General features: G+C 41.3%; 1 protein-coding gene across 5 annotated transcripts in view; it reads right to left on the bottom strand.

Moving 5' to 3' along the window:
* SIPA1L2 (signal induced proliferation associated 1 like 2) overlaps positions 1-22359 on the bottom strand; it is a 238632-nt gene that overhangs the window by 104285 nt on the left and 111988 nt on the right. For 4 of the 5 annotated variants that reach the window (XM_012506652.2, XM_030812675.1, XM_030812673.1 and 1 more), the window contains one exon: positions 12752-14503. In XM_012506652.2, coding sequence (XP_012362106.2) covers positions 12752-14234 — 1483 coding nt within the window. In that variant the 5' untranslated portion in view covers positions 14235-14503. Of the gene's footprint in view, positions 1-12751; positions 14504-15122; positions 15259-22359 lie in introns of those variants that run through there. The other variant, XM_030812672.1, reaches the window with a different exon arrangement.

The following is a 22359-nucleotide window of genomic DNA, read 5'->3' as shown; positions in this document are numbered from 1 at the left end:
AGTGCAGTGGCGCAATCTCAGCTCACTGCAAGCTCCGCCTTCCAGGTTCACGACATTCTCCTGCCTCAGCCTCCCGAATAGCTGGGACCACAGGCGCCCACCACCATGCCCGGCTAATGCAATGAAGTATTTTTAAATTAAGATATGTACACTGTTCTTTCAGATATAGCACTATCTGCATAGTAGACTACAGTATAAACAACTTTTATATGCACTGTGAAACCAAAAACATTGTGTGACTCACTTTATTACAATATTCATCATATTGATGTGGTCTGGCACTGACCCTACCGCATCTCTGAGCTGTGCCTTGTTAGGCTGGTCAGGCAGGGCCCAGCCATCAGACAGGTGCATCTTCTTCTTGGGCCAGTGAGTGTCCCAGGGAAGGCACCTCCAGTCTCCTGTCTAGAAATATTGAGCTCAAATAATGGGGTGGGGCTGAGCACCTCATTGTGTTGACTTTCACTAAATTCCCATTTTAGTTAAAGTGCCTTAGTCCTGCCCTTTGCTGGGCCTGTTGTTCCATTTTTCCAGAATAAATCTTATTTCCCACGTGGGAGAGGGGCAAATAGTAAACTGGCTATATGGGGGGAGGAGAGAGAATACGGCCTTTTATAAAGCATGTAACCAGCCCCGTTTTCATTCCCCTAAGCCCTTCTCCAAGGGTGGCTGGCTCTGTGGCATGGCCTGACTCACTTCTTGATGGCCTCTACCCTCTTCCCAAGACCACCCATGATGGGGGACGCAGGAGGCTGCCTCTCTCAATCTACTAGGAGTGGTCTTGCTCTTCTACCTGCTTTCATATACCCTGCCTTCCTTCGACTGCCTTTCCCTGGTGCTTTTTTACTTTGTGGCATTATGCCCATTTTTAAAATTCCTTCACTGTCATTTTTATTGGTATTCTGGAAGGGGAAGAGATAACATGTTTTCAATTTGCCTTATTTAACCAGCAGTCTCAAACCCATTTACTGCACAATGTTATAATTATAAAAAGCTGGGCTTTGATACTTTATCACGTGCTTCACCTTGGGTTAGTTAAAGGTTTCTTAACCTCAGAATCCTCCCGGCTCCTAATATATCTAATCCATGTAACACCATCATTGACCTGGGAGGGGTATTATAGTTGACAGCAGGCATGTTACTGGCAAAAAAAGGAAATCAAAACAAAAAAGTGCACATAAAATAAATTGCATCATCGAGTATTTTGATTTTGAGCCCAAAACTCCAGCACAGTTCATGGGTCAGCCTGAAGGTGATTCCCACTTTTAGTCTCAAAATGCTGACCCAGAATCACCTGGAGAGGTTACACTGCACTCACAGAAGTCTTTTTTTAAGAAGTGGTGTATATACTTCACTGAGTAATTTCTATCATAAATTATACTTTTAAAAGTTCGCGAATCCAAAATGTGTACATTCTCCTTTTTATCAAAGATGGCAGGTGAATTAAAAAAAAAATTCCCTTCATGCCTACCTTGCCAATCCATGTCACAGACCCATTTTCCTCTCTCTGTCTCACACAGACATCCACTTTCTTATTGCAAACACAGAGATGAAGTTCCTGCTGTTTACAAGCATCACACCTGCAGACTTACAGCTTTTATGTCTCCTAACCATCTTCTAAGGGCTCGCCATGCTTTTGGTTTCACCAAGGAATACAGTAGGTTACCTGGATGTGTTTCCAAATAAATCAAAATCTTCTATTCAATAATGTAAGACGCTGCCTAGCTTTTATAAAGGGCATCTCCACAAACCATTAGGACATACAGAGACTGTGCCCCCTCCCATAACCAGCAGGAGGGAAAAAGTTGCCCTTTTCAAATGATATCCCGCATCTCCCTTTCGGGAAAGACCTCTCCTTGTTTATCTGTATGGCAAGAGGCCCTTCCCATCTTGGGCAGAGGACAACGAGCAAGGCTTCCCAGGGTTGTGTGCATTCAGACCCTCACCCACCCACAGCCTGTACTTATTCCAGGCAGAAGATTTCCATAAAATTGCTTCAAGGGTGAATCAAATGAAATCCTTCCTTGGAAGAACAGAAGCTATGAAAAGACTGTTGAGAAGCTGAATGAAAATCCACCTATCATGCAAATACAACAGGGCAAGATTAAAAAAAATCAGCTAACAAGATTGCAGTGCAGGAAATGAAGATGAGATTCAGTGCATTTCTGTGGTGCATTGTGGCTGTTCAGTAAAGAAATAAATAATAATTTTAGCTCACAGAGGAAAAAAAATGGGGGCAGGGGCGGTACATTGGACCCTAGCCCAAAAGCTGTTTCTAGATACAGTGATATCTTAGAAGAGAGGTTTAAGTGGTAACTCACTAATGAATTGACCAGTTAAGGATCACATCTCTGCAGGGCCTCCTGAGGCCAGGTATGTAAAAGACATTCACTCGCAGCTCTGCCTTACAGGATTTATCAAAGCTGTTAGCATCCAGTGACCACAGCACCATTTATTAAGTACACCAAGGCCACGAACAACTGTGCACCTGTACCCTCTAATCCTTTACTTTGTTAATATGCACAGCAGAAGCTAGCTTGCTATTTTGCCATAAAATGCATTTTAAAAGTTCTTCGTTCTCTCAACCACTAGTTGATCATTTAATTGCCTGCTCTCTGCTGATCTAGGTTACATAGGCAGTTAAATGCTCTTTCAATTCCTATCTATGATGTATCTTCTTTCACCTTTCTCTCCAAACAATTATGTGTATTTTAAATGACTTCCCTTTTTTTGAACACTCTAGAGTTATTTTTTAAAAAGTGAAAAGGGGACAATAAGTAAGTAAATGAGGGCAGGGCATGGTGGCTCAGGCCTATAATCCCAGCACTTTGGGAGGCAGAAGGAGGAGGATTGCTTGAGGCCAGGAGTTTTAGATCAGTCTGGGCATCACTGCAAGGCCCAGTCTCTACAATAAACCTAAAAAACACTAATAAATAAGCTGAGTGTGGTGTTGCATGTCTGTAATCCCAGCTACTCAGGAGGCTGAGGCAGGAGAATCGCTTGAACCCAGGAGGCAGAGGTTGCAGTGAGCTAAGATTGTGCCACTGCACTCCAGCCTACGAGATGGAGCGAGACCCTGTCTCAAAACAAAAAACAACAAAACAAAACAAACAAACAAACAAACAAAAACAAGAGTAATTCAACAGGCCGGGAGCAGTGGTTCACACCTGCAATCCCAGCACTTTGGGAGACCAAGGCAGGTGGATCACTTGAGGCTAGGAGCTCAAGACCAGCCTGGCCAACATGGCGAACCCCGTCTCTACTAAAAATAAACTAGCCAGGCATGGTGGTGCATGCTTGTATTTCCAGCTACTCAGGAGGCTGAGGCACGAGAAGTGCATGAACCTGGGAGACGGAGGTTGCAGTGAGCCGAGGTCGCGCCACTGCACTCCAGCCTGGGCAACAGAGTGAGACTCCATCTCAGAAAGAAAAAAAAAAAAAGTAACTCAACAACCTCAAGAAGTATCAAACACCTTTGTTAGTGTTTCGTGGATTAAATTACCGAATTTGCCAGAAAATTTTGAAAAACATAGATTTTTGTCATGTAAAGTTTTGCTCTTTTGACTCAAATTTAACTAAGGTATTTGCTAAGCTTGAAAAATCCAAGGCATTACAGTGAAGACAATAATATTAAGTATCTTTCACAAAAATAAACTCAGTTCATCCTGTCTACTTATGAGGAGGCACAACTATTCTTACAGACAACACTGAGGCAGAAAGGTTAAGTGACTCGCTCAAAGTCACAATCTGGTGGGACAGTGAGGATGCAAACCCAGGCAGTCCGGCTCTAGTGTTCTCTCATAGAAAGCAGCTCGAGGCTAAAAAAATTCATGCAAAGGTTTAAATTACAAAAATTAATTAATACAGGAAAGTGAACACAACTTAAAGATGAGACAACAAATGTATCCTTAACATAAAAACGGCATCTTGAAAAACATGATTTCAAGGAAAGCTAGAGTGAAAAATGAAAAGACTGAAGGAAGACAGATTATTAAAGGCTTCTTTTCATAATCTGTAATTGTTATATTTGCTCAAAAGGAAGAAGAAAACACTAGGAAAGTATGAAAGGCCTCACCACTTCAAAGGAGAGAGGTGCAGCCCACTGATAACAGGACGGCTGTCCAGCTTTTATTTTAATTAAGTGGGACAAATAGTGAAATAAATTTTGGACCTAAACAAATACAAAGTGTTTAAACTAAGTTTCTACATTCTTTAAGAACTAATGCTCCAAAGACCTTTACTTCCAACTTACTGTACCAGCAGCAAAATGCCAACAAGTGTTGTCAGTTAAACGCCATGTGAGTCAAACTGTAAAGGAATATTAAGAGTCTTATTCCTTTTCCCAGGGAAATAATAGGGTATTCGTTCTTCTTCCCCAGTAATTGACTGAAGACTTTTTGGGGGCAGAGGGTCAGTAAGTTTTGAAACAGCATACAGCCCTTTGCAGGTTCCTACGACACTGTGGTGTGTGGAACTGTGACTGTCCAGATACAGCACCTCTGCAAGAGAGAAAGCTCTGGTGTTTTCCACCGACGGCCACATGGAGCCCGTGCGACCATAGCCCTTGGTGCCGAATCTCATGTGTATCTGGGCAATTCCTCCCCATTAAGGGCCCCCATGGGACTCGATGGGACCTCTGTTTGGGGAGGCAATACTGGCCAGGGAGAGAGGTGAAGAACTCAGTCAATTATGTCTTCAGAGGGAGGAATGTGTATCTTAGAATAGTACTATTGTTAGATGGCACTCTGTTCACCCGTATGAATTTAATAGTGTCCAACTCCCTATTAATTTTCGTCAATGACTGTATAAAATCAGAAGGAAAAAACAGCCACCAGGCATGAAATTCAAAGCAAATGCAGCCATGCATCACTCAGCAGTGAAGTTCATTTGATATGTAAAGGTGTAGGCCTGCCTACAACTGTCACATTAGTGACACTTAAGTGAGTGTGTTTGGAAAGGGGTGATGGACTTCACCAGACACCTTTCCCCAGCCCTCTCTGCCATATGGTTCTACTTGTTTCTCTCTTCATCTTTGAACCGCTAAAAGAAAGTATTGCCCTTTAAAGCCTGTAGCAGTGGTGTGAACAATAGTTTCTTTTTAGAGGGAAAAGTCTTACACATTTATTTAAGTAACCCTGGGAAGCAGGGGGGCATGCTATTGACAAGCACTGCTCTAAGCCCTTTACAGGGGGGATTTGTATTATTACCATCCCATTTTACAGATGATTGACTAGGGCACAAAGTAGTTCAAGGATTTGCCCCAGATTGAGTTGGGATGTGAACCTCAGTGTGCACTCTGCCTTAAGTGATGTCATTTGCCCGCCATTCACAGACCTCTATTTACCAAGAGTTGACCTCCAACTATAATTAAAATGGATGGACACTTTTACCTAATGGCAGAAAGATAATTCCCCAGCCAAAAAACAGTTAAATTGGTATCAAGAGAGGTAAGAGGGTTATTACACAAATTCTAGAAGAATCTATTTGTTCATTTAGCAGGATTTACATACAACATACTATTCTTCAGTTAAAATACTAATGATAAAAATTAGCACTGGAGGAAAGGGTGGGTTTACAAAGAGCTAGGTAAGAGAGCAGTTACCACAAACAGTGAAGTTGGCTGCTTACAAGAATTCTATGGTCGTTCAATAAAGCAACATAAACCTTTAAGTTTGTTATTTATAGGAACTACTTATAAATTCTTTCTTCTTGTCTTAAAGAAACAGATCATAATTTTAAATATATAAGCACTCACAACTTACATTTGTAAAATTTTTAACTTTTTATTTTAAAATTCTTTCAGATTTCTAGAAAAGCTGTAAATAGCAGAGTTCCCTTATACCCATCTCCCAGTTTCCCAGTTGTTAACATCTTACATTATTTTGGTACATTTGTTATGATGAATGAATCAATATTGTTATATTATTAACTAATGTCCATACTTTATTCAGGTTTCCTTAGTTTTTAATGGAATGTCCTTTCTCTGTAGGAGTCCACCCAGGGTACCACATTCCATTTAGTTGTCATGTCCCCTAAGGCTCTTAGGGTCTGTAATTTTTTTTTTTTTTCTTAGACTTTCCCTGCTTTTGATGACCTGGACAGCTTTGGGTACTGGTCAGGGATTTTGCAGAATGTCCTTCATTTGGAATTTTTCTAATGTTTTCCCCTAATTGTACTGGGGTTATAGGTTTGGAGAGGAAGCCTGCAGAAGAGTCATTCATACCCGGGATACAAGCTACCCACAGGACTTACCACCGTTGATGGTGACCTCGGTGACCTAGGGAGGTAGTGTTTGCCAGGCTACTCCACTGTAAAGTTATTTGTCCCTGTCTTTCCATACGATACCTTTTGCAAGTGAGTCACTAAATGCAGCCCACATCCAAGTGGGAAGGTGGTGGGACACTGACTTAAACTCTTATAATGATAAATTACTTTTTCAAGTAAAGATTTCTTTACAAAAATGGACATTCACTAATGTATTTGGTAAGTTGTTTTGTAGATGTATTGCATCTACAAGAGGGCAGGAAATAATGCATCTTCCCCTATTACTGTGCTTCTATCAAGCTGATAAGTTTTTCTCTCAAGTAAAGCAAACACAGTCATTAACTTAACTGCCCAGATCATGGCTGGCAAATACCTGGCATCTCCTCATGCCTTCAGTGCAGATAACGATAATTGATAACGGCTCTTAAAATGCAGATGCAGTTCTATACATAATGACATGGAAGGATGATCATCAAAAGCAAGTTCCACAGTACTAGCAGGAGTAAGCTCCATTTACATAAATTTATTTGCATCAGAAAAGCCTTCAAGGATAATGACGAAATGTTAATGGTGACTATAGCTGATGAATTTGGGGAGACTTAATTTCTTGCTTCTCTACATTTTCTTACTGTCCTATAACCATCATATGACATTTATATACCATTTTAAAATTCTAAATGAAAAAAAGATACAGATTTGTCAAGCTTACTCCGCAATTTTCCCCCACTACATTCAGAGGAACACGTGTTCCTGTGCCAGCGGATAGCTCCAGCAAAACAATGTTCCCAAAGGCTCAGACGATGATCTAGCCACTTTTCACTTCACTCCTGAGTCACCACGGAGGCCCAGCTTCATCCTCCCATCTGGTTTTAACCTCTCTTTCCCCAAATATTACTCACTTTGCCTCCTAGAACTATTCTGGTCTGGGTGGCATAAAGTAGGGCACAGAACCGTTTTAGAACTCCTGAGTAACCCACTAGGTGCACAACTTCTTAACAAGTTAAGGATTTCGTCACCAAGCAGGAGCCCTCACGTGTCAACACACAGTGTCTGGGCTCTGCCACACAGTTCCAGCGCTAGCCCCACTGTTGGTGGCAGTGTGCAGTGCCAAGCAGGTCCAGAAGGAAGCAAAGCCTGCTGTTCCGCTACAATGGAAACCAGACTCACTGATAATCACATGACTGACCGTGGTCAAGCACCACTAGAATCCCTATCTAAGGGACCCTTTGTCATGGCCTGTTTCACAAATGGAAAGAAAGCTCAAAGCAGCAGCAAATGGCACATTCACAATGAGTCCCATCAGAGAAACAGTAGTGTGACAAACGGCACCAATGTGTCTTCATGGTCATTGCCAGTGAAAGGAAGGGACTTACTGAGCATTCACTCTATTTGCTACTATCCTCACTGCTTTTAAAAAAGCTGTTTCGGCCGGGTGCAGTGGCTCACGCCTGTAATCCCAGCATTCTGGGAGGCCAAGGTGGGTGGATCACCTAAAGACAGGACAGGAGTTCGAGATCAGCCTGGCCAACATGGCGAAACTCCATCTCTACTAAAAATACAAAAATTAGCCAGGCGTGGTGGCACATGTCTGTAACCCCAGCTACTTGGGAGGCTGAGGCAGGAGAACTGCTTGAACCCGGGAGGCAGAGGTTGCAGTGAGCTGAGATTGTGCCACTGCACGCCAGCCTGGGCAACAGAGCGAGACTCTGTCTTAAAAAAAAAAAAAAAAAAAAAAAAGCTATTTCACTGAAAGCTACAGATGGATTTGCCTGGGCAAGCGATGTTGTCACACAGTTTCCTGTGTCCTGCCACTCCCCTGCAGAAATCCTTTTACAAAGTTATTCAACAGCCTTTCAGTGATGATGTGTCACAGAAATATACCTCAGCATCAAGAGCAGACATTTCACATTAACTACCCAATAAAGAAGAAACCACATTATTAAAGTTTCACACTTTAAACATTTGCCAGTGATTGGCAGCCAGTTAATTCTCTTGAAAATGAAGTTTTACACAGAACCCTGAAGCACAGAACAAAATAAAAGCACTCTGGAAAGTATCGAAAGATCCCTGAAAGCCAGTTTCCAAAGAGAAAATCCTTGAGAGAAGGGAAAAGCAAAAAAGGGAAAGAAAAAAGCTATCTCAAAAACATCACTATCTGTGCCAGTCTGCCCAGGCCCTCTGTTTTTAAATACAATGAAGCTCACCCAACTCGTGATGTTTGCAGACAGAAGGGTCTTGCACAGCTGTGTCCAGTGGCTGAAGCGGGAATGGGAATCTACTCTCACACCACAGGAGGCCTCCACCTCACTGTACCTCACTGTACTTTTCACTCAAGAATCTGGGCTGCTGCCTCTGCCTGGAGTCCTTAATGGCTCAACAAGAGACCAGGAAGAGCAGGAGCAGATGCCATTGTAGCCAATTTCACTTTGAAGTCACACTGGACCACAGGGGAAGAGCTAAATATAGAAGGAGGCAGGACACAGTTCACAGCTGTGCTGGAGAGAGAACAGAGCAGCCGGGGCTTGGCCTTCTTCTCGCTCCTGGTGGCCGCTCCTTCCCCAGCCCCTGAGCCCATCTGCTGGCACAACAGTACCTTCCACAGCACAGAATCACAGACCACTGAAGACAAAGCGACCTCAGGGATTGCCTCTCCACTCCCTCGTTTTGTGGGCTTTGCAAAGCACAGTCACGTACCGCATAGGGATATTTCGGTCAACAATGGACCACATACATGACGGTGGTCTCATAAAATCATGATGGAGCATATATAGAAATCTGATGCATGGCACTTGATATTGGCAGTACAGATGAATAAGGGGAAATGTCTGATATTCAGTAATGGTGCTGGGACATTTGGTTTTCCATATGAAAAATATATATATGTATGAATAAAAATACATATCATCTAGGTTTGTGTAAGTACACTCTATGATGTTCACACAATGACGAAATTGCCTAATAACACATTTCTCAGACCATATCCCCGTTGTTAACTGATGCGTGACTGTAGTCTAGAATTCCGCTTTCTGACTCGTTTATAAATCCACAGCAAAGCTCAGAACCACAGAGTGTGCCCAACAGCACTAAAATGCCAAACGATAAGCGTACATCCACCCACAATTCACTGACAGGGTGTCTACACTCAGATTCTTCTTTGGAGCTTATTTATTTCACATTCAAACCTAAGGAGTTTGATGATGTCATTTGCAATGCTCTTGAAAACACTAAGTAGCTCATCAGAAAAGGTGGAGGAAATAAATCACTTGCAGAGGAGTCTTTAAAACTACCAAGAAGTGACAGTTGAGAATTAAGAGAAAAACTACAAGTAGCAGTCAAGAAAACTAACAGAATCTAGCAACCTGAAATCATCTCAGGGAACAGACCCTGGGAACATTAATGAATCAAATGGTGGTGACCTGGGTGCAGAAAACAACAGTTTTCATTCCACCTACACTTAGGATGTGCAATAGCATATGAATGAGACGCTGGCACTAAGTCTTGGCATAAATATGAACATATATATAATTTTATGTTCTGGTATTTCGAAGTCCGAATCACAAACTATTTACAAAACTCAGCTAGCCAGAATGACTAATTACCTGGGGATTTCAGGGCATAATAAATCTAACAGACTTTATTTTATTAAGAATTGGCAGCCATGGCTTCATCAATAAAAATAACGTTAATTAGGAAGCCTATCTCTCCATATCCCTTTCCAAAAATAACTAACTTCCACTTAGAGAGCATCCTTGAGCATTGTGATATAATGTGATACCTCTGCATGAACACAGGCATGAGGGTTATGAGTTATTTTCACAGCAGAGACAAAAAAGCAGGTCCAAGATTCTTTGATTCCACTGGCTGGAAGGAAGTAACTCATGGTGTTAACACTGAGGCACACCTGAAGCCAGGACCGAAATTCAGGGTGGAGGAGCGGAAAGGAGACACAACAGAAGACCAAGATCTGTTGACAAAATTATTTCAGTCCTATTATGTCATCAGTATGAGGACAGAGAGACAATTCACACTAAGTGACCAGATGCAGTGTAAATATCTGTTTATTTAGCTTTATTGCATCAGACCGTTTCTCTGATTTACATGTTGTCATAATATGATTATGAAAGACATGCTAAGTCTGGATTGATGCAAAAACAGGAGGGGGAGTTATTAATAATCACAATTTATCTGGCAGACAAATTCTTTTAAGCCTATACTCCATGAGAAAAAGTAATAAAAAGGCTTCACGGTGGTTTAACGTTACAAGGGACTGAAGTGGACAGAGTGACCTCCTAAGGTCTGTGTTATCCGCCCTCCCCAACCCACTCCAATAAAACAAACTACAGTCAAAAATTACACAAATATTCTCAAGACAGAAACCAATACTGATGAAATTAAAATCTAAAACCATAAAAACCCTAGAAGAAAACCTAGGCGATACCATTCAGGACACAGGCATGGGCAAAGACTTCATGACTAAAACAGCAAAAGCAATGGCAACAAAAGCCAAAATTGACAAATGGGGTCTAATTAAACTAAAGAGCTTCTACACAGCAAAAGAAACTATCATCGGAGGGAACAGTAAACCTACAGAATGGGAAAAAATTTCTGCAATCTATCCATCTGACAAAGGGCTAATATCCAGAATCTACAAGGAACTGAAACAAATTTACAAGAACAAAACAACCCCATTAAAAAGTGGACGAAGGATATGAACAGACGCTTCTCAAAAGAAGACATTTAAGCGGCCAACAAACAGATGAAAAAAAGCTCATCATCACTGGTCATCAACTCAATGAGATACCATCTCATGCCAGTTAGAATGGCGATCATTAAAGTCAGGAAATAACAGATGCTGGAGAGGATGTGGAGAAATAGGAACGTTTTTACACTGTTGGTGAAAGTAGTGTAAATTAGGAGTGTAAATCAGTTCAGCTATTGTGGAAGACAGTGTGGCGATTCCTCAAGGACCTAGAACCAGAAATACCATTTGACTCAGCAATCCTATTACTGGGTATATACCCAAAGGATTATAAACCATTCTACTATAAAGGCACATGCACACATATGTTTATTGCAGCACTATTTACAATACCAAAGACTTGGAACCAACCCAAATGCCCATCAATGATAGACTGGATAAAGAAACTATCATACATATACACCATGGATACTATGTAGCCATAAAAAAGAATGAGCTCATGTCCTTTGCAGGGACATGGATGAAGCTGGAAACCATCATCCTCAGCAAACTAACACAGGAACAGAAAACCAAACACCGCATGTTCTCACTCATAAGCGGGAGGGAGAGCTTTAGGACAAACACCTAATGCATTCAGGGCTTAAAACCTAGATGATGGGTTGACAGGTGAAGCAAACCACCATGGCACATGTATAACTATGTAAAAAACCTGCACGTTCAGAACATGTATCCCAGAACTTAAAGTAAAAAAAATAAAATAAAAAATTAAAAGTACAGTGAGCTCCCAGTTATCTGCGCTAGAAGCAGAATAGCTTACGCACTGAGAAACAGGAGGAGAGGAGCGGGGCACACCCTCTGCCTCCGTGAGGTTATCCCTGGATCCCTGGGAGCAGGAAGAGGGCTGACAGGTGAAACTGAAGACAGAAAAATATAGCTCTGAAAAGTAAGCTGCACTATAATGAAGGAGTGAAGGACACCAGCTGCACTCAATAAGAAGGTGGTGAGAGGTGCTGGAGTGTTTTCCCTCGGCATGTGTTACTGACACATGTGGAACCTGTTTCTCTGTAGGTCTCTAAATCAGAGAAGATTCTCCTAGCCCTGGGATAATTAGGGACACTTATTTAAAGGTTGAGGATTCAACTACATGACCTCTGAAGAACGCATTCTTCAAGCCTGAAGATAGACGTAAAGCAAAAACCATTTATTTGACATAGAATTAAATAATTTATCACTTGTGTCTTAACATTTAAGCCCATCTATAGAACTACATGAAAACAAAATTTGTCCGTTGTGGTAATTCAGGCATTCTTTCAACAAAGATTTAACATGTCCAACACACACAGCAATGCTGGAGAAGCAAAGTACAGAAAGATAAGAGAGGTGTGGGAAACATAGAATTATCCACTGTAAGCAGCATAAGAGATTATTCAGAGGAATAGGAGGAGGACAGAATTAATCAGGGAAGACTTCTTACAAGGGATGAAATCTAAATCAAGTCTGAATTTGTGATAATCACAAATTGGCAGACAAAGAATGACAGAAAGAGAAACCAAAAGGGCATTTACACATTAAGGACTACCCATCAACAAAGGCATGGAATTGCAGTTTTCTAAAGAAAAAATTAGCCTGGAGGCTATGGAGGGACAATGATGGAGAACAAGGTCAGGCCCAGTGGACTATGTCCTTGGACACTCTGAGGAAGGTGCTCCAACACAAAGCAACACATTGTGACTGGTCCTTAAAAAAATACTCCCGAGACACATGCAAACGCCCAGGGCTCTTCCTTACCTTTCCCATAGAAGAATTTGCGGTAATAATAGGCCCCAAGGTCAATGTGTTCTATGATGTAGCGCTTCACTTTCTCCCTGTGAATGGGCTGGTTTTCTCTGGGCACTTCCAAGACCGAGACACCTGCATTTGTGCAGTGAGAGCTGAGAGACGATTCAAAAGAGCAGCTTTCCCCAGAACTGAAAGAGGATGAGTTGGCCCGAGAGAGCGCAATCCGCCTGTCACCTTCCCCTCCAGTCTCATTTCTAAAGTAAGGACAACTAAGGACGAGGTCGTTACTTTTCCCATCACCTTCATCGGCATCCAGGTTCTCTTTGGAGTTGAGGTCCTCCTTGCTCCCTAAAGGGGACTCACAGTTGCCTGTCTGGCCTGTGGGCATCTGAGTCTGGGATGCTGCAGAAGCCCCAGTGGTTATGTTTTTCCTTTTCCCCACATTAGCCCTCGTAGCCATGGCTTCGTTGATATTAAACAAAATGCTCTGGACATCATAATGTGCAAAACATCGCTGACAATTCCAAGGGCGAATGCCCCTCTCCAGTCGGCTCTCCTCCAGCTCAGATGTGAACTTGAAAGTTTCGTGCTCACTTTTAACAGTTCGAAGCTTTCGGAAGAGAGATGTTTCCACCGACTCTGATTTCAACCTCCGTTTGAAAGGCTTGTCCCTGTCTCTCCCCATCAGGAGGGCACTGTCCACGTAGTCTAATCCTGAGATGCGGACAAATTCTCCCCTAGAAATCTGTGCTGCTGCATGAAGGCTCGGAGAGATTGCAGGGTCACAGCGGAAAAATTCAGGGAACCCAAAAGGGACCATTGCTTTGTGGTCATAATTTTCTACTCGGTACCCTCTGAGCATAGCAAAAAAGTTTTCACCAGATAAGCCCTGCCTGTCGATGGATGAAGTACTTCCATACTCCCTGTGCAGGGCAGCCCCGGTGTTGGGGTTGACTGCATTTTGGTCTAAGACATCTTCGGCATCAATGTCACTGATAGTGACATCACTATTGCTCCTCTGTCTTATGGGGTGAAGTCCTCTTTGGGGGGAATGCACAAAGATGTCTCCGATTGTGTACTTGGCCTCCACGAAGTCCAGATCGAGCTGCTCATCTTGCTGACCTTCACTCTGGTCACTCTGCCCATTCTGCAGGGCGGAGGTGATGCTTTCATAACTGGTCTGAGACCGGCTTTCCCACAGTGCCTTGCAGGTTAGCTCCTTGGAACAGTCCTTTTTAGGAGGCCATTCAGACACCCTTGCTCTCACACCCATCTTGGGCACAGCTGGGGTACCATTAGCCGGACCACCACCGCCAGTCTCATTGGAATTCGAGGCATTTAAAGAAGTAGTGGGTCCCATGTTGCCATTAATGGCTTTAAATTTCCGAGCAAAATAATCATCTGACTGCATGATTCTAGGGGGATCCTTGAACTTTGAAGAGGCTCTGCCTAGCTTGTGCTTCTCTTCTTGTGACTGCCTTGGGTCACTCATGTCTACCGAGGAAGAGCCTCCAAGTCTCACCAGGAAGACTGATGTAAATCTAATTACATTGCTATTGACTACGCCATAATACTTGCAGATATAAAGGCTCTGTCTGTAGTTGTATTTTTTCTTTTTTTATCCCAAAGCAAACAACATCCTCAGAATACAGTTTCTCCAAAGCCAACTTGCTTCTCTGTTGTCTTAATAATGTTATACGCCTCTGTTCTTTTCAAAAGCATTCCTTAAGACATCTGGCTGGTCATGAGTATTTCCTTCACCTGAATTAAAAGACAGGAGGTAGCCATTAGCAATTAATATACTTCAAATTGAACACATTCTACCATAGATTTTTGTATCTGTCTTTCCCCTCTGCTTCTGCCCATGAAGTTTCACGATCCAAAGCACTGTTCGTAACACTCCTCCCTGGAACACCATCTTCCTTCTCTACATAGCTAGATAAAATTCACACCATACAATCAGGTATTAACTCATCTGAGAAACTTTCCTAGGATGTCTCCCACCCTAATTGCATCTAAGCAAAGAATGTTGTGATCCCACAGCACTCCGTCTATATCCAACAGAGTAATTTTCCTTATCTCTAATTGCTGTTTACGAACTTACTGACTTCAAATTCCTCTAAACCAAGAACCATGCCTTTCAGCTGTGTACCAGCATTAACTATTGGGGTAGCCTGGCTTAAACTAGGGATTCATGAAGTATTTCAATGCATGAATTGGCTATAAGAGTAGCACAAGTCATGTATATAATGGGTTTCGGTATTATTAGTTTACTTTCTTTCAAAACAGTTAAACTCAAAATGTCCCACAGCAAAAGGGTCAATACAAGACATTAACAAGAGTTTTCATAGTGATCACTTGTAGTCAAATTAGAGCTTACACAGATCCTCCTTTAAGTGGGAAGAGGTCTTCAAGGATCTGGTATCTGATACATCAAATACATTGCAGTAGTGAGATACTGGGTAAGAAGTTGTTTTCTTGTACCTCAGTTGTCAGTTTTTCAGTCTCCAGGAATGGATTTGATAATAGCCTAAATTGTATAGGAAATAACTGTAATTCAGTCATCCTTGATCCTTTTAAACATAATAATTCTAAGAGAATTAGGTAAGATGCAGTCATTTATCTCATCTTTCTGAAAACCATGGGATAGTGTGTCTGTTCTGTTCTGTGCATGTCGGTATCTGGCTACTCATTTTCCCTTTGTTTGCCATATCCTAAAATATCATTTTATTTCCTCCATTATGGAACAGCTCTGAGAGCAGACGATACGTTGTCATCCCTAGACTAAATTTTTTTTTTTTTTTTATGGTGGGGGGAAAGCAACTGCCACCGTAAGAAAAATATCTGCTATTCTAAGACATCCCCACATGCTCATCTCAAAGCCATTAAGAGTCCACTGGAAAGAGTTTTTATGCTGTTTAGCTAGTTGGGATTTTAACATTTTCAAACCGAATTTCAGTTATTAATATTCCTTATGCTTTGGTGAAGGGTGAAGAAAACTGGCTATATTATAGCTTTTGTTCAGAAGAGGTAAAATAGTTCTTTCATTCTTCTGCCAATGAGTAAGATAGCCTGTCATGAGTTTGGAAAATATGTAACACCTGAAAATGTTTGTGTCTAAATAAAGAAAGAATAAATTCAGAGAAAAATATTTGTAATTAAAGAGAAGAGTTATGAGATCAAGTGTCTACAAACATACGGGTAAATTGCAGTGTTTTCTATTTCCAGGGGCCTTTATTTTACAGGTCACTTGTGGCATAATGCACTAGAAAGTTGCACTCTTGTACATAACCAGTCCCAACTAGAGATGACATTAACAAACGCATCCACGAAATGCAAAGAACCACTTTAATCGTTGCTTTGAAACTCTTTTATCCTTTTATTTATAAAATAAATGTCATCCAAATAATTAGGACAAACCCTACCTTCCTTTCTTTTCCGTGTCATGGCATATATTGAAATATCAGTATCTATACAGCACAAGGGGGTCAAGAAAGAACATGCTCAGACTAGAAGCACAGTTAACAGTCTGACCACCTTGAGATCAACCCACCACCCAGAGAGAAGAGCAAACCAGCATCTCCTCATATTTGTAACCTATTCACCACGCTCCACAGGGAAGCCCTGAGTTTAGGCCACCAACTAATAGATGTGCAAAATAAACCAGAGAAACTATTAAATATTAAAACTAGGATTAGCAAGAATAAGATGATAATTAGTCCTGGAAAACATGACCAGCTATTATAATTTATTGGGCTCAGATTCTTACTTGAAAATCTATCTTCTGAGCTTTCACATTCCTCTAACATTTGTAGCTTTTTCAATGTTTAACAGATGAAATTAAAGTTACAAAATATTTATTACACATATCTTGTGAAAAAGTGGAAGACACCAATATATAGTCAAAAAATAAAGATTAGCTGGGTGTGATGGCTCACACCTATAATGCCAGCACTTTGAGAAGCTGAGGCAGGAGGATCGCTTGATCCCAGGAATTTGAGATGAGCACAGGTTACACAGCAAGAGCTCGTCTCTATAAAAACTTTTTTTTTTTTAATTAGCCAGGCGTGGCGGTACACACCTGTAGTCTCAGCTACTTGGGAGGCTGAAGCAGGAGGATCCCTTGAGCCCAGGAATCAGAAGTGGCAGTGAGCTATGATCGCCACCAATGCACCACAGCATGGGCAACAAAGTGAGATCCCATCTCAAATAAAGATTTTTAAAAATAAATAATATACGAAATTAAAAATAGATGAATCTATGCTGAATCTTATCATTAGGTTCACTACAAAGGCAAAAACTATAGCAGACTCAGAGCATGTGAAATTCTTTCCTAAAGGTATCTCAGAATATTCCTTCTGTTGTGAAATTTTGAAAATTTGTTTGTGCTAAGAACATTAGCTTTAGTGGACAGCTACTAATTTTTCCTATCTAGAATCCACTCCCCTTTCTTCTGGTAACGGTGGCTTGAATTGCTTTGGAGAATCATTTAATTTGTGTGAGGCTAACTCCACACCTAACATGTGGCCAGTTAAGAATACCTCACCCCCTGGCCACAATTACTGGTCCTGGGATGTAGCCCGGATCCCATCTCCTAGCAACTCCTCCCCTGAGATTTTGCTCTACTGTAGCTTGTGGAAACTCTGTGGTTGTTTAATCTCTCCCCCTCCTCCCTTGTTTTCTACGCCCTGCCCCAGACATACCAAGCATCTTTCAAGTCTTCAAACAGCCCACTCTCCAGGCTTGTGTCCCAGCTGTTCCCTCTAAATGGAGCATCCACTGCTTGAGCTGAACTGACAACCATTCATGATCATCTCTCTCCCCACAACTGGGTGACTCCACCACATATTCCCATGGTGTCCTCTACTTCCCAAACACCCATTTCCATGCCTTCTAAGGACTTCCTGCTTCTCTCTGTGTGTCTGTCCCAGGAGAAAGCTCTGTGAATCCAGATGATGTTTGTTTTCTTCCCCATTTTATCTACGGTGCCTGGAGCTGTTTCTAGTATGTGGTAGATGTTTAATAAATATTATTAAATTAACAAATTACTAAACAAATATACTAGGCAGTAAGCCCTTATATTAGAAAATATTTAAATGAAAAATTCTGGTGGTTATAGGAATATATTATACAATATGTTGTAACCACAAAAGTTTCATTTGATATAACTTTGTAGAAAACCACTCATTATAAAGTCAAATACCTATGAATGGTTGTTAACACTTTGCAGGACACTATTTGCTCCATGGCATTTTCCCAAACCCTTACAACAGGTAAACACAAAATTCAGCAGCTATTCCACTCTGAAAAGAGAGTTTCCCACCCCCACTTCCGTACCAACAAATGAGGTGATTACAGACATGGCTTCTAATTGTACACAGAGAAAGGAACGCCATACTTCATCTTCTAAGCATCTCGGCAGCTTCCTCTAGTAGACCCAAGGCCCATTCCCAAACATGGTAGGTAATAAAACGGCCAATCCTGCCACCAGTCTCTGTCCTCTTGTGAGCGTGGCTAAGCGGCTGTTTGCAGAGCTCCATTTTCTGTAGGTGGCATGCTGCCAGCTTCCTGGGGCTCTGGATGCCTGCCCGTGAATGGTACCACTCCAAAACTGGATGGCACATAGAAACTATGCACTCAAAAGACCTGGTCAAAAGGCCACCTCAGCTTCGTGTCCGAGTTAGAGAAGAAGCCATATGAAGCGAGGGCCCACACATGCCTTCTTCTTCGTGAGCAGCTGTGAGTCACGCCTGTCCTTCCCCTCTCTGTGATTTTACATCATTTTGTCATTCTAACAGATTGTAAAAACCCAGTTATGAAAGTTGTAGACTGGCAAATGCAGAGTCCTCAAACAAAAAGGCCATGGTATTTTTCCTTAGAAAGCAAACGTGCTATGAAATGAAATATTAAAAAGATGTAGAATAAACTGGATCCTCATTGTACATGTATATGGTGAGTGCCACTGGTACCACTTGCTCCCTCCTGCCTTATTCTAATTAAAAGCACAAGGATACTAACTGCTTTCCTAAGTGAATAGTTAAATGGACTCATACTTCTAAGCTGGTATAGCTTAAGAAAAAACAAACATCAAGGAAAATCTGAGACTCATTTAATACCTTCCCTAGAACTTTATAAAGATGACAGACTTATCTTCTATATGAGGCCTGTGACCTTGCCAGCAACATGAATATCCTCTCTTCCAGGTAATTTCCTAAACCTAGATTCCGACCATCTGGAGGGTGGTGAGAAGACAGAGTTTGCCTTCGAATGATCTAATTAAAATGGATCTCTAGATTTTGTCTACATACAGTTTTCTGTTCTTTAAGCTAATTTTTACTGTGTGGGGCACTGGCCTTCTACCCATAGTTTCCAATTATTCTTGCATTTCATGAAATTCTATGGCTTTTGCTCCCCAGTAAAAGTAAATAATTATCACCAACATTCTGCAAGCACCTTAAAAACCCAGACGGAAACCCCACAGGTAGTGGGGAGCCCACAAGTCAGGAAGGGCTAGGGAAGGCCACCAATCAAAACTGAAGAATTTTAGAGCTTGAAGGAGCTGTTCTCATGCTGTCTTGGTAGTAATTTTAAAGGGATAGAAAAGAAATGGAGAACACTTGATATTTAAGCATAATTGTCTTTAAATAAGATGTTTTTCGCAGTTTTCCATGAGACATCAGTGAGTCTTTAAGGCCAATATTATAGTTATAATTGAGACACTTATCAGGACTGCAGCTGTAGCAAATGGATTGAAAACCACAAAATGCACAAATTACGAGCCCCATTCAAGGGAAAAAATGGTTAAAATTATATAGCAGATTTATAATACAAGTATAACTATAGTAAAAAAAAAAAAAGCTTATTTTTCATGCCAGCATCCCAACAGCTCTAATACTAATATGGATAATAGGACAGGGAATAAAAGGAAGAACAAACTGATCCCACTTTTACCCTCTCTCTGTGTCCAAGAAGACAATCAATGAGCTGAGGTGCTGCTCGCACTTGAGGTCTGATCACCTAAAATGCATTTACCAAAAACTAAGCCTGGTATTAAGTGAAATTATAACCAAATAGCTATAAAACAACCCATTAACTCACATTCCTATTACAGGAGAATATGAAAATCAAAGCTATAAGACAATTTGATAAGTAGCTACTATTAAATAATAATGGTAATAAATTGATATACAAGTTCAATAATATTTTTGCCTGGTAAGTTTTTGATAGATCTGAACATGAAAAAAAGTTCTTAAACATCTATCTTGAATTAAACACTGGGGTGGTACCAGAGATAAATATTTTTGAACATGAGAACATAAAAACCAGCAGAATTCTCCTCTTTGGGGTTTTATAACATAGGGGTAACCTATGATCTGCGAAGGGGAATAAAATCTTTTCTTGCTGGAAAGTTCACACTGGTGTTAGGCCAACTAATTTTTAAAGTACTCCACATGCTATTTGGAGGAATTTCTCAAGTGACGTCCCAGAAAAGCTGATCTCCTTGATGTGGTTAAGAATTTTTTCATTGGAGTAAAGCAGGACCTCAATAAAGAAACCCTGAAGGATTTAGTCTCCACAAGAAACCCATATTATGAGTTTCCTTTATACTGATTTGTACTTCATAGTGGAGGAAAGGGCCCAATCAAAGGTTTGTTAAATGAAGCTCTTGGGTGATTCTGTAAGTAAAGCAGCTTGGTAAACTCCATCTGAGTGGGGTCCTGGTCTGTCACAGTCACTGCTTCTACTCCCAGTCATGCCTGACACTCGGTTGACAATCATCATTAACCTATATCCATCCATTTAAATGGAAATGACTGCAGACCAAAGTATCCCAAAGCCCTGAGTCAATACATTATCATAACACATGCATGGAGCACACCGATTCTCATTTGTCTCTTTTGGTCTCCTGGCTGGCTCCTCCTCCTCCTCAGGTTGTCTTTAAATGCTGATGTTTTTCAGGGTTTACCCTAGCCTGCCTTCTCTTTTAATTTTATACATTCCCTTGTGCCATCCTCGTAGTCTCATATGCCATCTCTATGCTGATGACTCATGAAATCCTCATCCACAAGCCCAAAGACGTCTCACAGTCGACATTTCCAAGTTGCACGAAGATAGTCTAGGTCCTTCTGCCTACCCCTCCCTGCACCCAAATCTGCTCCTCCGCTGCCCGGCTCAGGGAAAGGCACCACCAACCACTCAGGTGCCCAAGCCAAACACCCAGTGCTCATCCTGCCTTCCCTTCACAGCCCACATTCAATCCTGCCCATTTTACCTTCCAAATGCTCCTCAAATCCATGTCAATTTCTCCATCTCGACTGCCACAACCAGAGTTAGAACCACTATCATAGTTCTCCTAGATTATAATGAGACCCTTCAACAGTTCCTTATTTCCCTTTGAATAAAGCTGCTTGCTTTAAGACAGCACAGGCCACTCATGATTTGGTCCATGAGTTCCAGCCCCTTGTGCAGCTGCTGGATTTCCACCCTCTATGCTCCCATGTGTTGACCTTCATGTTCTTATCCTCTGTACATGCCACTACTTCCGCCCGCATCTCTTCAAGATGTATTTATTTCCTGCCTTGTTAAGAGGTGTTATCTATCACACCTCAGTTCACACAGCCTTCTCAAACCTTAAGGTTGGGTCTCAGTGATCTTACTTTTGGCCCCCATAGCATTGTGCCTTTTTTTTTTCTTTTTTACTCTAAGTTATACCAGACTATTCTATACCAGTTTATTATTTGCTGCTATCCTCCTCTAAACTCGAAGCATGGTGAAGACATAGACACGTCCTGGCATAGGGACCCTCGGCAAATATCCAGCTCTACCATACGCTGCTGAGATGATGGCAAAGCCATCTGTAATCTCTGAGCCTCAGTTTCCTATCTGTAAAGTGGGAATAATTGTATCTATTTCAAAGGATTATTCTAAAGATTCAGTGGGACCTAAAGCCGTGAAATAGCTGAAAATGTAACATATGAGTGTATATTTATTGATAAACATACTGATTTGAAATTGAGCAAATGAATGAAACGCATAACTATTCCAAAGGAACACAGTAAAGGAAATAGTCAGGTTTACAAAATATGGGATGACTGCTCACTGATTTACACACAAAGAATAAGAGAACACAAACCGGTAACTGACTGCAGTGTTTAAGCTGATTCTCCAAGAGGCAAAGAAAAGCTTTTAGAAGCTGAGTGAGTTGCCCAAAACAATCTCCAGGGAGGCACTATTCTCTTCCCAACTACAACTTATATTTGAAATTATCTGAGAGACTTTATACTGTATTAGAATATGGCTTTTGTAAAGTTTTAAACTTCCTGTATGTCAATAAAGAACAAGAACCAATTTCTGGTAGTAAACTGCTACTCTGCCCATCATTCTGTAAGTCAAAAATAGAATAAACAAAGGGCTGTTTTGTTAAATAGAGAATTTTGATCATGGAGTTTTTTGAAGGAGACAGAAGAACAGCTGTGAGTATTGACTGCTTCCCATTAAATCTTTTTAAATCAGAGAGAGATAAAAAGAGATAGCCCTCACCTCCTTCTCTCAGGAGGTTATTAGTTAATACATCTTTTCAGCAATGTGACCCCTGAATTACAGATGGCACAGTAGGA

Source organism: Nomascus leucogenys, chromosome 5, assembly GCF_006542625.1.
Source record: "Nomascus leucogenys isolate Asia chromosome 5, Asia_NLE_v1, whole genome shotgun sequence".
Taxonomy (NCBI): domain Eukaryota; kingdom Metazoa; phylum Chordata; class Mammalia; order Primates; family Hylobatidae; genus Nomascus; species Nomascus leucogenys.
This window is presented reverse-complemented; position numbering and strand designations above follow the sequence as displayed.